The 15,453-nt window shown below is 39.3% G+C and overlaps 1 protein-coding gene across 1 annotated transcript in view; it reads right to left on the minus strand.

Moving 5' to 3' along the window:
- Positions 1-15,453, minus strand: part of LOC134755141 (probable cationic amino acid transporter) — a 107,871-nt gene that overhangs the window by 62,322 nt on the left and 30,096 nt on the right. Inside the window, exons 3-5 of the mRNA XM_063691618.1 lie at positions 12,259-12,403; positions 9,174-9,327; positions 7,733-7,860 (exon numbers count right to left, since the gene is read on the minus strand). Of these exons, the coding sequence (XP_063547688.1) occupies positions 7,733-7,860; positions 9,174-9,327; positions 12,259-12,403 (427 nt within the window). The remainder of the gene's footprint in view (positions 1-7,732; positions 7,861-9,173; positions 9,328-12,258; positions 12,404-15,453) is intronic.

Genomic DNA, 15,453 nt, shown 5'->3' on the forward strand with positions numbered 1-15,453 from the left:
ATGGTAAAAGTAACATACCTGCCTAAACCAGGCAAAGCAGATTACACAGAAGCCAAATCGTACAGGCCGATAAGTCTGTCATCATTTTTCCTCAAAACATTGGAGAAACTGGTAGACAGACATATAAGGGATGGTCCTCTTAAGAGACATCCACTGCACCAATTGCAATGTGCGTACCAGCCGGGTAAATCGACTGAAACGGCACTGCACCAGGTGACAACCAAAGCAGAGCAGGCGATAGAGAACAAGGAACTATGCCTAGCCACTTTTCTAGACGTGGAGGGGGCATTTGACCGCACCACGTATCAGGCAATCAGCACTGCAGCATCTAAACATGGCATAGAACCGACAATCTGTAGATGGATTGGTACTATGCTAAATAGCCGACTAATAAAGTCCACCCTCATGGGAGATGAAATATTAGCCACGGCCACGAAGGGTTGCCCACAGGGGGGGGTTCTTTCACCGACTCTCTGGAGCCTGGTAGCGAACTCACTGCTGGAAGAACTAAACAAAGGCCCAATATACACGGTAGGGTATGCAGATGATTTAGTGATTCTTGTAAACGGGAAATTCCCGGGAACGGTATCGGAAATCATGAATACAGCACTGAAGCAAGTGGAGAGGTGGTGCAACCATCATCAGCTCTCCATCAATCCTGGCAAAACAGTAGTAGTACCGTTTACCAGGAAAAAGACCCTTAACGGCATGAAACAGCTGAAGCTTTATGGAAGGGTTCTGGAAATGTCCGATGAAGTGAAATATCTAGGTTTAACACTAGATAAAGAACTGAACTGGAAAAAGCATGTCGAAACTACCATAACCAAGGCACTGAGGGTGTTTGGAATGTGTAGAACGGCATATGGCAAAACGTGGGGTTTAAACCCAAAGGTACTGAGATGGATCTATACCATGATGGTAAGACCTATCATTCTGTACGGATGCCTGGCATGGTGGCCAAGGACACTAAAGAGCACATGCAGGGATGCCCTTACGAAAATACAAAGAACGGCGTGCATGGCTATTACTGGCGCGTTTAGAACGACGCCAACAGCGGCGATGGAGGTACTACTAGACCTCCCGCCGCTGCACCTAGTGATACAATCTGAGGCGCGGAAATCGTTACACAGGCTGGCTTTGACAGGCCTCTGGAGCGATAACAAGCCAAAGACTAAACACACAAACATGGAATGTGACAATTTCATGAAAAGGATTACGAATATGGGCTGCGATAAGATGCAACCCAAGTTTGTGTTCCGTAAGAATTTTAATGTTAAAGTTCCAACAAGGGCTGAATGGACCGAAGGTCTTGAAGCACCAATGTCTGATGAAAATGACATCATATGGTACACAGACGGGTCCAAGACAGATTCTGGTACTGGGGCAGGCATTTATGCAAATGACTTTAGTAGTAGCATAAGCATGGGCAATTACGCCACTGTCTTCCAAGCCGAGACATACGCTATAATTGCCTGTGCACATGAGAATATAGTTAGGCAAACCCAAGGGAAGAATATCTATATTCTCAGCGACAGCCAAGCTGCACTCAAAGCGCTTAAGGCGCCTAGAGTGGACTCTAGACTGGTATACAATGGCATCCAAGCTCTGAACAAGCTTGGAAGGCAAAACAAAGTGCAACTGGTGTGGATCCCAGGGCACGAGGGATTCATGGGCAATGAAAATGCAGATGAACTTGCCAGAGCCGGATCTGCAAACAACCTTATAGGTCCGGAACCATTCGTGGGGCTCTCACAGGGAACCATCACAACGGCTATCAAAGACCTTACTAAGACCAAACACCAGGAAGAATGGGACAGTCTGACGGGTCTAAAGCACTCAAAGCTCTTTATACAAGGGGTAGACTCTGGTTGGAGCAAAAAGCTTTGGAAACTTAGCAAACGGCAACTCCAAATAATAACGGGGGTGTTTACTGGCCATTACGGGGTCAAGGGAATCCTGGCCAAGATGGGGCACGCTGACAACACCGATTGTCGTATGTGTGGCGAAGAGGAAGAGACAATAGAACACCTTATGTGTGAATGTCACGCCCTCGCCAGACAAAGAATGAAGGACTTTGGAACAGGCTACCTGGTACCAAAGGAATTCAAAAAGCTACCCATAAGGTCCATCATCCGGCATATGGAGATGGTGGGGAAGGCTCTTGAGTAGCGGACGGGTCTTTTCTAGGGGGTAACTGCACAAAAGATCCCTATGGGTCGAAGTGTATCCGAAAGGGCCCCCGAAACTATAAGATAAGATAAGAACCCCAATTTGACTTCCATGGGGGTTGAATTTTACAATAACACCCAGTAAGCGACATTCTATATAGACTCAGTTACAGGTCTGCGCTGATTAGCCATAGCTACTTAGTCAGTCAGAACAATTTGTATAAATGGCTGTGCGTGTGCACTACACGGTATACGTGTGTATAGCACGTTCGACTTATTTGAGGGCTAATGCCATAAACTAATCGAATAACACATATTTAGATACCCATAAGTAATAATGAAAAAAATGCACACGTTTAATGAATAAAGACCCAGATTTTGTTAACTGTTAATGAAAAAAATGCACATATTGCTTTAAGGCCCCGTGGGTTTATGTTCTTCTCTCACTCTCACTAAAGCTTGAGCGAGACGGCTGTGTGTGCCCGGGATCGCGGATATCATGGTTTTTTAATTTTTTGTAAGTTTTAACAAAAAAAGTAATCGATGTTCGGTTAAAAATAAAATTGCGCATTTTTAGAAGTCATTTTTCACATTTTTAGCTTTTATGCAAAAGATGTTACAAAATTTTAAGGTGCCATTTAGACTTATGTTCGTGATTCATTTCTATCGAGCGAAAGTCTAGAAATCAGGTTCGAATCGATGAAATTAGTTACTAGAAAAAAGGCCTCAAGATTGCCAATAAAATTTTAGGCAAACGTATTGTGATCTAAAAATGCACTACGATTTTTAAAAACTACTAGCTGGACGTACTGCACTAGAGCGATTTCAAATTGTCCGATCCGATATCGGATGTAGGATCCTATATCCCGTAGTGAGGCCGCGGGGGCGCGCCCGCCTGGGCGCCGTCTTTAGTGGTCATCACGCACACTACAACAGGGATTATGCCGACAGAGAAACACATATATCTTACATTTTACTTCCTTCCGACATCCGATATCGGATCGGACAAGGTGAAAACGCTCTAAGCTGAGAGGTTATTTTGCTATTTATAGACCTAGCAAAATGGTTTCAGTAAAGGGTATTGTTGTTGTTGTTGGAAAGCCATCCATCCAAAAAACAAAGAAAAAACTGAATACTTTGAAAATGGGGATTAACTGTAATTATTCGCTTCGATAAGTTTTCAATTAAAATATAAGGTTTTCGACAAAAAATAAACCTTTTCACCTCAGCAGCTCCCTGGAGTGAGGAAAGTCCCAGTGAAACAATGTAGCTTTTTAATTTAGTGAAGGCCATGAACTGCCACTTCATACTTTTATTACATTTTTTTTATGGTATGGTATGGTATGGTATGGTATGGTATGGTATGGTATGGTATGGTATGGTATGGTATGGTATGGTATGGTATGGTATGGTATGGTATGGTATGGTATGGTATGGTATGGTATGGTATGGTATGGTATGGTATGGTATGGTATGGTATGGTATGGTATGGTATGGTATGGTATCGTATCGTATCGTTTCGTATCGTACCGTACCGTACCGTACCATACCGTATCGTATCGTATCGTATCGTATGGTACATATTATATTACTTTTTTTCTGTTTATTCTGTGTAATTCGAAGTACATTTTAACCTTTAATATGTTCTCACTACTGACGTGAAAAATTATGTGTGCAACACACATTTACTAAATTCAAAAACTGCGCCGATCGCTTGCTCGAAATCGATTCCCATTCCGCTCTGACTATTCTAAAATTTTGCCTTTTTGTACCAAAATTTACTTGCTACGCTGCTGTCCATTTTGGAAACACCAAAACTCCTTATTATCGATTGACAACCTTATTAGATCTTCCTTAGAATCCGTTCTAAATATACAGCTTAGCGAGCATTCTTGGAACCAGGCGTCCCTGCCCATCAGATTCGGCGGGCTGGGTACGCGCAAAATTTCCAGTGTTGCTTTGCCGGCTTTTCTATCTTCCGTCCATGGCACTTCCTCCCTCGTAGGAAAAATACTAAAGGCCTGTCCTTTAAACTACGAGATGGCGTGCTTGACGGAGGCCAGAAACGCCTGGCTGACGGCTTGTCCGGGTCAAAATTTACCCTCAAAATTAAACGTTCAACGTTGCTGGGACGACACGTTGTGCAAAATTAAGTATGAGGAACTACTTTCCAGCTCTGACGGCCCTGCGCGCGCACGGCTTCTCGCAGTTGCAGAACAAGAATCCGGCCAGTGGCTGCATGCCTATCCCTCCCCCCCCCCCACTGGTACATATCTAGAGCCGGATACTTTACGTTTAGCTGTAAGTCTTAGATTAGGGGTAAAGATCTGCGCCCCCACAGATGCCCCTGCGGCGCAACCGTCGATGTGCTTGGACACCACGGCCTTTCTTGTCAATTAAGCGCTGGTCGCCTCTCCAGGCACGCTGCCCTGAACGATATCATCCGCCGTTCTCTTGCCACCGTCAACGCGCCGGCTATCCTTGAACCAAACGGCGTTTTGAGGGACGACGGCAAGAGACCGGACGGTATGACCCTGGTCCCGTGGAAGATGGGACGGGTGCTGGTCTGGGACGCCACATGCGTCGATACACTAGCTCCGTCCCATCTACCAAGAACTTCGTTCAGGGCTGGGGCGGCTGCCGAGGCGGCTGCCGAGGCGGCTGAAGGCAAAAAGTTCGCAAAGTACCGAGGTATCGGCCCACAATACCACTTTGTGGCATTTGGCCGTGGGGTCCAAGCGCAAAAGTTATTTTTAAAGAACTTAGCAAAAAGCTCGTCGACTTAACCGGTGACCAGAGAGCTGGCGGCTTTCTCTCGCAGCGCATAAGAATAAGTATTGCCATTCAGCGAGGGAATGCTGCCAGCATCTTTGGCACAATGCCGCGGGGGGCCTTATTTAGATGTTTTTTAATTTTTATTATTTATAAGTTATTATTCTTAGTTAGTTTTAGTTTTACTTTTAATTGAATAATAATATGTTACACAAGAGCAAAGTTATTTTACATCTCGTGTTTTTGAGTCCCTCGCTACGCTCAATTCTACCTTAATCTTTCGCTTTCTCGGGACTCAAAATAAACACTCGCAAGAAAAACCAACTTTCCTCTCTTGTTGCACAAATAACTATTGTTTTGTGATTGCACTGAGGCTGGCGCTTTGTGTAGGTATTTATTTATTTTTCAATAAAATCCTATTGTATTTATTATTTGTTATGAAATAAAAAAAATAGGGGATAAGTTAAAACAGAGTTTTTTTTGGAAAATAGATATATAAGTACCTGAAACCACTTTTTGAAGCCTTTGATAAAACCACGTAATCAGGAATAGGTAGCTACTCGTACATACATTTATCATAAAATAAACAAGACAAATACAACTGTATTTCAATAACTATACAATAATATTGAGCTTTCAGTCAAAATATCTTTTAGGGACTATGGAATTCAGTGTAGTGATAAGATGCTTTTAGCAAGGTACTAACTTACTGTGCCATAGGCGCTAGGCACCGTTTATGGCCGTAAATTCTAACTTTCTAGAGTTTATCTTCGTAACGGTTCAACAAAAATATGAAAAAATAATAATATATGAATCTACGTTTTATGTACAATATTTTTAACGTTTGTCTTTTTTCTTGTGACTTAGTTTCTCCATAAAAGGGACATTACGACAGGCCGTTTTCGACTAACTTTGCCTATTTTTACTAAACGGTTTATAATCATAATCATAATCTTTATTGTCTTATTCGATTAAAGTTATTTTTAAACTAAAATAAATGTTAAACAATCTTTTTTTGAAAGAAATCGAATATTATTCAACATTTCGTGCGTAATTGCGTATGTAGCTCGAAAAAGGCGTGACAGTTCAACTGACACGACTGCCGGCTGAACTGACTCAGTTCAGTCGTGAGCTAGCTTTGAAAAGAGGAGGCTCGTCGCTCCGTGCCTTCCTTGTACTCTGTCAAGCATACAGAGCCCAAGTGCAATAAAATTGGAGTTATCGTGGCCAAGGACTAAATACCTGCAGTTTATTAAATAACTTTTTTTTTTTATTCCCTGTTTTTGACACTTTTTCCGATCCGAACGCTTAAGTAGAGTGCTTGCTTTCTTGTGAATTTCTAACACAGAGTTGTATATAATGTATACAATGATATGACCGTCATCAGTTTAAGCTTCACAAAGTAGGACCTCGCAGATGTGCGCCAATTTACCCCGCTTATTATTATAATCGAGCGTTTTTGTAGAATCAATACCCGGTTTACATCTACTGCATTTTCCCAGATGGTAATTGCATAAGTTAGTACACTTTGAACATAGGCATAGTATACTGTTTTTAATGTTTTATCCTATATACATATAGGTTGGTTAGGTTAGGTTTGTTTTATAGCAATCCTGTATAGTTACGCGTTTCTGAGAAAAACCAAATTATGACTAACGAAAATGTGGACAAACAATACATTATGACTTAAAACTATATGGGAAACAATAGAGACCTGAGGAATATAAATCGTACGTTATGATCAAAGCTTTTATGCAATGGAATAGTTTTTTTCTTAAAAATGGACGGCAAAGTCGACGTTGCCTGTTAAAAAGTAGGTCGCGAAGTGCGTAGTTTATGGTCAGTCAAAAAATTAAAAATTTAAAAACATTGCAGTCTCGTTTTCGGGACTGCAATGTTGCTTACAAATTCCATTATCTGTCGAGTTCCAAACTTTTTAAAAGTTGAAGTGGCCATTTCAAATAAAGGCATAGGTCCATTAAACAGCCAAACAGATGATCAGTACTTATTATTATAATGGTGGTGCCGCGACTATTTAGGTGTCTCAAATAGGTTGGCGTATTTTCAGCAGAACTTCCATTTTTAATTTAAATAATAAAACGGCGGCAAAGCAAATCTTATTACTTTTTTCTGTGAAAATATATACATAAGAACGTTGCTTCTGTAAAATATTTCTATTATATTTGCATTTATTGCGCCATTTTTGAGAAAAGCACTATATATGACTCGACTGGAAGGCTACTTGCTGGCTCTGCCAGCAAGTAGCTACTTCCGAGCCTCGATAATAATGTACTATTAAACGGTTCATTTTTATTAGTGTTTATTCTTGATATGCTCGTAAATGATTACCAGGAGTTTTATACTACTAGGTACAGTTGATGTCACAGTTATGTGCCGGTCAGCAGAATATTATCAGCACGTGACGATAACATAGACAGGAGATAAATGTTGTATCGCCGTAGATTAGAAATGAAGAATTACGATTTCACGCGTGTATAAAAGCACTAGTTAATACGGAATAAAGTAGTTTAAGTTTACCATTAGAGGGTACCGTTTTACATTTTATACACGTTTTCAGCTTTAGGCAAAACGTATATAATAACCCTTCAAAGCGCCACCTAATAGCGAAGGTAATCAGTTCAAACCTCCTTGACGCACAACAGTACTAATAAATTGGGTAAGGAAAATAAATGCAAAAAGAGGGTCAAAAGTTAGGTATGTCGTTTCTGACTACACATACATATTTACTTCTAAACCTTTTGGGTTGTGTGGGTATATATGTATAGACTTACCAGGTATTCGAGGACCATGTTCCAGCCGATGACGAAGGCGATAAATTCGCCGACGGTTACGTAGGAGTATGTGTACGCGGAGCCGGTGGTGTTCGGCACGCGCACGCCGAACTCCGCGTAACATGCACCTGCGTAAACAAACAACCACTTGTATGTATAAGTATGTGATCGTATCGCTGGATAGTTCTAAGAGCATATCGCGAACTACTTCGTTCTTTCGTTCACCTATTTTACTCTGTATTGCTCGAATATGCAAGAACGACAGAAAGACAGGTAAGGAAATATCGATTTTAGATAAGAGCAGTAGGGGCCCTCTGATAAATAATTTGACAATCGTAAACAAAATAGTGTTTCTGCGGTAAGCTAAATAAGACTCGTGTTGTCAATTTAATTAATACGCGTTTTTGCGCTCAGCGATAAAAACAGCTGAACGTACGGCTGTTATCAATTCGGTTGTATGTTATTTTTTAGTCTTTTTTTATGTTTGTTACTCCATATCTCCGTCATTTCTGGACCGATTATGAAAATTATTTTTTAGATTGTAAGTATATATATATACATATTGGTCTCGTTTTTGTCAAAATGCAGTTCTGATGATGCGATCCATGAAGAATCAAGGGAACTCCTCAAATGTTAAAGGCATACATATAGTGATTTTTATATTTTCATCAACAAATCCAGCATTTGCATTTAAAAGAGTGACATTTGATGAAGAGGAACTGCTGATAATGATCAGAATGGAACTCTTCAACGACACATAATTCACGTTTGGCGATTTGTCCTCTTCGTTATGGACCCGGAACGGGCCCGGACCCGAATCTGGACACGGTCCCTAGCCCTAGAACCAGCCCCGGACTCGAACCCGGACCCCGACCCGGTCTCGGACCCGGACCAAAGTTGGACCCGGACACGGACCCGGACCCGGATCTGGACATGGTCCTGGACCTGTACCTGAACCTGGACCCGGACAGACCCGGACCCGGTCCAGGACCCGGAGCCGAACCCAGACCCGGACCCGGAATGCTACTAGAAAAGTGGGTTAGGTTAGGTTTGAAGGCTTGACTGCGATCCTCACAGAACCGAACTGCTATCGGAAAATTAGGATAGGTTAGAACTGCGATCCTCACAGAAACGGAATGCTACTAGAAAATTGGGTGGTTTTACCTCCTTTTCTACATAATTAGGCAAAAGATGCTATCTATAATTTCATTATAATGAATAACACTGTGCAAAGGGACGGTAGATTTTTAAAATAAGATCATATCTTGGGCTCAAAACTGACATGGGATTTACGTCAACATTCAAATACTTATGTAAATATATTCCACACGTCAACACGTCGACGTGTGTATGCTGACATCTTACTCCACCGTGTCATAAATATCTACATCGATATAGGTGATACATTATTAGGCAGCGGGCATATAGTCTCAAGCTGTACCTGAGAAGATGCTGGCCAGCGCGGCGATGATGAAGCTGAAGACGACGCCGGGCCCCGCGAACTTGCGGGCCACCAGCCCCGACACCAGGAACATGCCCGTGCCCACGCACGAGCCCACACCCAGCGACACCAGGTCCATCGTCGTCAGGCAACGCTGCGCACAAACACGGCTAACGTCATTATTTAAACACTTTCAATTTAATTGGCTGTCCCTTGTAATGGTCTTTTCGGTTATTTGTGGAGAGTATAAGTGTATTCCTATCATATACGGAACGATCTTCTATTAAGTTTTATTTCCGTTCTAAGTTTGGTTGTAGAATTTAATCAGTTTTTGTTTGTCCCTCGACGCGGTGTGGTGTAATCAAGGGCCTGACACTCTTTGATAAAGATAGTCTTATTGCGATTCCTATAAGAGAAAAGAGAAAATTATGGCAGCATAGGTAGGAGGCGATGGCGAAATACCGAAATTTATAAGAGTGAAAGAGAAAAAGGATTATGCTGCCATACATTAACCTGTCAATACATGAATATGTCTTTCTCTTACCCCTGGTCGCTCGGTTTCATGTCTATAACTACTAAACTATGTCTATGGGTGTAATTATTAAGCAGCGCACAATTTGGGTATTAACAGTTCGCACTTATCGTTAGGCGGTTATCACACTGATGCGGTTTCCGGATATACGTTTAACCGCCTTACAATGTCATTTTGTTGGCGTATTTTCTCGGGAGACTGAATTTGTGGGCGAACATTTACGCCATACTAAAAGTTGGACCAGTCCGAATCTAAACTATATTTTAATTATTTTATAAATAAAAAAGAACTAAAAAAATTCCATACTAAATTGTTGCCATATTTAAGCATTTTACGTCAAAAATGTGACAGTTGCGTAGAAAGTGACGCTCTCAATAATTTTCTACAATTTCTTGTCGGACTATTACTCAAAATGTTTTCCCCTCACTAACTCGCAAAGCCGTCTTTTATCCTTTAAAATAAGCGGGTAAAAGCGCATTGTATCCACTAGTGGGGAAGTAATTTGACCTTGGAGCATATTTAAGTAGCTTTTGACAGATAACAAAACGTAAAACGCTCATAATAATGGTTCGTTCGATATTAATTATCATTAAATAATTGGTTTGAGAATTTAAGAAAAAATACCAAATTTAGCTTTTTTTAATGATTTTAAGTCATAAACCTTTATATTCCATAAGAAACTTTTTTTTATATAATGATGTTAAATATAATTCTGAACGCAAAAGTTGAGTCGATGCAATTTCAAAACGCATCGTCAGAAATGTCAACATGTGAACAAAAATTTTACATAATGTTATACTATATTGATGATGATTATAATGTGAACAAATAAAGACTTAGTTTTTTATGAACTTTTTTTGCATGTTGCGCTTTCCTCTCTATTATAGTGAGGTGAAAAGTTTTGTGTTACACACGGGTGCAAATGTATTTTACTTCTCGTGTGTTGAAACACTCGTGGGTAGAATACAACTTTGCGCCCTTGTATAACAAATAACTATTTTATCATACTTGCGAAAAACATGACATTTTTTGACAGGTTAGCCAGGTTAGGCATCGAAGGCACAGACCCATCCGGCATTCAACCACGATTGAAATATAGGTACTGTTAGAAAAGCATAATAAAAAATAAAATAAAAACCAAAAAATAAGTAAAAACTGTAATAATTTAATTTCAATTCCTTTTTTAAAAAAGGGAACCGCCTTCAAAAAACCAACCTGAAAAGCACAAAATATTTTTATATACCCCACCCCCTACCCTTGTCCAGTCCCTATCACGTCGTAAAGCAAATTTCTGCCAAAAAGTAATTAATACCTAATAATAAGCAAATTAATAACCATCCGGGTAATGACTTAGTTTTTGAAGGCGGTGCCAAACCAACAAAGACTTTTTTTAACTAAACATGTCTTTTTGGTTAGTTTGACACCGCCTACGAAAACTAAGTCATTACCCGGATGGTTATTAATTTGCTTATTATTAGGTATTAATTACTTTTTGGCAGAAATTTGCTTTACGACGGGATAGGGACTGGACAAGGATAGGGGGTGGGGTATATAAAAAATATTTTGTGCTTTTCAGTGGGTTGGTTTTTTGAAGGCGGTTCCCTTTTTAGGGTTCCGTAGCCAAATGGCAAAAACCGGAACCCTTATAGATTCGTCATGTCTGTCTGTCTGTCCGTCCGTCCGTATGTCACAGCCACTTTTCTCTGAAACTATAAGAACTATACTGTTGAAACTTGGTAAGTAGATGTATTCTGTGAACCGCATTAAGATTTTCACACAAAAATAGAAAATAAACAATAAATTTTGGGGGCTCCCCATACTTGGAACTTAAACTCAAAACATTTTTTTCATCAAACCCATACGTGTGGGGTATCTATGGATAGGTCTTCAAAAATGATATTGAGGTTTCTAATATCATTTTTTTCTAAACTGAATAGTTTGCGCGAGAGACACTTCCAAAGTGGTAAAATGTGTGTCCCCCCCCCCCCTGTAACTCCTAAAATAAGAGAGTGATAAAACTGAAAAAATATATGATGTACATTACCATGCAAACTTCCTCCGAAAATTGGTTTGAACGAGATCTGGTAAGTAGTTTTTTTTTAATACGTCATAAATCGTAAACCGCAATTTACCTTTCACTCACGTTTCACATAAAAAATACATTGCTAAAATTATGTAATGTAAGGAACCCTCGGTGCGCGAGTCCGACTCGCACTTGGCCGGTTTTTTTAAAAAAAAGAATTGAAATTAAATTATTGACAGGCAATCTTTTACAATCTAGAAATGTAGGGACATGATGGTCGTAGGTAATTGTCTACGTAACCGCGTGATAACGACAGTGTTTTTCTCTCAATCGCGTGGTGATAAAAAGCACATAAAAAGTGACACTTATTTTATCATGTAGATAAAGTCATTCGTAATTCGCCTGGGGTAATTGTCACGAAACTTTTCGTTTTCATCGGTCATTCCGATACATTTATTATTTTCGATTAGTGTTTCATGATTAGCGTTTATCACCTCGGCAATGCCCTCAGGCCAGGACAGGAAACTTACCGAAAGCTTCTGCTTGCCGGGCACAGCGATGTCCTGCGTGGTCTCGGAGTCGCGCGGGTCCCTGGTGCGGATGAGCTTGGTGAAGATGTTGTGGCCGTCGCGCCTCATGCTCCCCCAATCCACATCGCGTAGGCGCTTCATGGCGCTGTCGAAAATACATACACATTACTCTGATTACTTGGTGGCACTCCATTGAGTCCACAAGGATACATATATGTTTATACGTTTGACGATTAGCGTATATACTTCCACTAGGAATAGGCATGATGACAGATTTTGAAAAACTGTCCTATAATGTTAAAAATCATAAATTATTTACTATGAATAACATATTTCTGCATTTATTAAAGGTTTAGCAGGAAAAAACTACATTTTAGTTTTTAGATTTTAAATTCGCTCCAAAACGCTTGTAAGTGTCATGGCGTCCCTAGTGACGTCAAGTTCATATAAACAAAACGCACGTTCTAGGCGTTCCTTAGAAGCTTATTCAATAATTTGTTTATTTCGTATTATTAAATATTGTAGCGTTACCTACATATTTATTTTTTTGCCATCTATCGGTGGCTTTTGGACCCTCTTCCATATCAACGTAGTTTGTGTATTTCTCCGGTTTTTTTTTCTTGTTTGTTATGCGAGGGCTAGTGGGTTATCGTTAGCGCGGAATTATCTTAGATGGCGCTCTAAAACACATGGAACCTTTTTTGGACTGAGATATTTTTGATGTAGGCAGGTTACAATTGCGTTGAATTTTGAATTTCAATTCTGATTCGGAAAGAAAAAAAATTGTTTTCTTCGGAGGGCTTCAGATGGATTTTGAGATTGACGTGGAAAGATCTGTGGTCCGCGAATATTTTTTCAATTTTTTCCTTGTTTTCGTCAAGTAAACCTTTAATCGAGAGGAACGTTTTCTTCGGAAGTTGCCAATAATAACTTGGAGTGCGCTTTTCTTTCCGTCGTTCCGCGGCCTTGTTGGCCGTAGTTGCCTGCGACCGGACCCTTTTTAGGGCCACCGTCGAGCAGTGCTCCGGTGGTACTACGTGGTGGCCGTATCAACGACAAGGCACAACCGCCGACGGGCAGTCGGCAGTGGATGGTCGTCGACCGGCGGTCAGGTACTATTTTTTGAATATTTTTTTAACGTTATGGGATCGGTTCCCGCATAATTACCCTATAATTGTTCATTGTTATTTTTTGTGCCATATTTCTTTTAATTCTGTAAAGCCGCTGTTATCCGTATTCCGCATTTCTTTACGGCATTTTCAAAATTCTAATTGCCCCTAATTGTCAGGCGAAACTAATATTCGGCATTAAATTTAGGCACCAATCACCCGTTGAAACAGCCATTATCGTCCATAATCTCACTCTCATTAATCCATTTCTTTCCTTCTACAGCTAAACTTATACGCCGTTATCTTTCACACGTACACCTGTTCACGCCAGTGCGGAAAGCGGACAGTCAGAAAAATAATTTGTTTAGGTTATAATAATTTTTAAATTCCATGTGTAGATTTTTTTGGTGTTTTATGTTAAATTTAGAGCCAGTGCTTAACAAATTATACGTGTTGTGCAGAAGTATTTGTTTTGCTGCAATATGAATACAAAAGTGTTTAAATGTTGTGCAGTTCCTCAGTGTAATAATACATCAATTACAACTCCTAATAATTTATTTATGCATGTTCCACACAATAAAACAACACGATACAAGTAGCTTAAACTTGCAAGGCGAGACATTAACGGCCGTATTGCCTAAGACTCATCTTTATTTTTGCGAAAATCATTTCGATGTGAGTATTTAATTTATTTTTCAGTTACTATACCAAACAGTATCTATCTTGTTTGATGCGTAACTTTAATATTATATAAAAGTTGCATGAGAGTAGGTTTTTGAGGTTAGGTTTCAAATTGCACCAGTTTTGTCTTTTATTAAGTACTAATGTTAAAAATCGAACGTACTTATTAACACTAACCTTTAGCTTTAAGTTTAATTTATTTGTTTTGTTGTCATTTGTTACTAACAACTATGAAGTATCTTCTTCGAAATAAAGATATTTTATTATTATTATTTATTTATTAATAGATATTGCCAAATTCTAATATTAACCTGCTATGGAATACACATAACTTACTTACTTAAATTAGTATGATTTTTATATAATTATAAATGTTGTTTATTGTACTTACAAGAAACTTTTGAAATCCCAAATTCTGCTGAACAAAAGTCTTCGTTTGATTGTAAAAACTCTCCCGACATCATCACATCGATTCTAGGCAAATTAGCACTGTTTGCCTTAGTAAATCCTTGTTCCATGATTCAAGTTATTATTATTAGTTAATATTCGGTTTAAACTACTAAAATTGAATCCGTCAATCGTAAATAAAATAGCAGGAGAACCATAGGAGACTTTCAGTACTTTGAATATTTGTTGACATGAACGTGACGTCATTCGCTCTGATTGGTGTTCACCGAATTATGGCGGACTTGCGTATTTTGTAATTTTATTTTAACAAAACATTTACCAATCTCGCTAAATATAAAAAAATAAATGCGTTTTTCGTATTCTACGACTAAAGTTTCCTTAAATAAATATAATATTTTAGTGACTTTTAATTACTGTCATCATGCCTATTAAATTAAAAGTATCGAAACATTATTTTAACAACAGCAATTTAAAAATAATACCTTAAGTTTTATTTGCCAGGCTGACGTTTTTCAAAAATCGGGATATTCTGTGCTTTTCTACTCGCCATAAGTAATATAAGTATTATCATTCCTTAAGAATATCTATATTGGTATAGGAGTAGCTTAATGCCCAAGTTACCTTTTTTCAGATTTATGAAATGATTCGTTTGGTCTGTAGTACAACCGGATTAGGTCTAACCTCGAAATCCTTCCAAAGATATGAAATTTGGTATGTATGTAAATTAAAGGTCTCTTTTTCATGTCCACACTATTTGACATTTGGGGACCTCGAGGAGTCGCAGCCATCTTGGAAAATGTGTACCATCCTGGAGAAATTTGCGTTTTACTCTAAATATACGTTCTCTATGAAAATATGGTGTAAGGCAACAATAAAGCTTATTAAACTCTACACAAAGTCCTAGATATCTCTGCGGAAATAATACATCTTGTTATAGAAAGTAATAGCTGAATCCAGATTTAGCATATACTTATACCCTTTCAGGGGATATTCTCTT

This window comes from Cydia strobilella, chromosome Z (genome assembly GCF_947568885.1).
Source record: "Cydia strobilella chromosome Z, ilCydStro3.1, whole genome shotgun sequence".
Taxonomy (NCBI): Eukaryota; Metazoa; Arthropoda; class Insecta; order Lepidoptera; family Tortricidae; genus Cydia; species Cydia strobilella.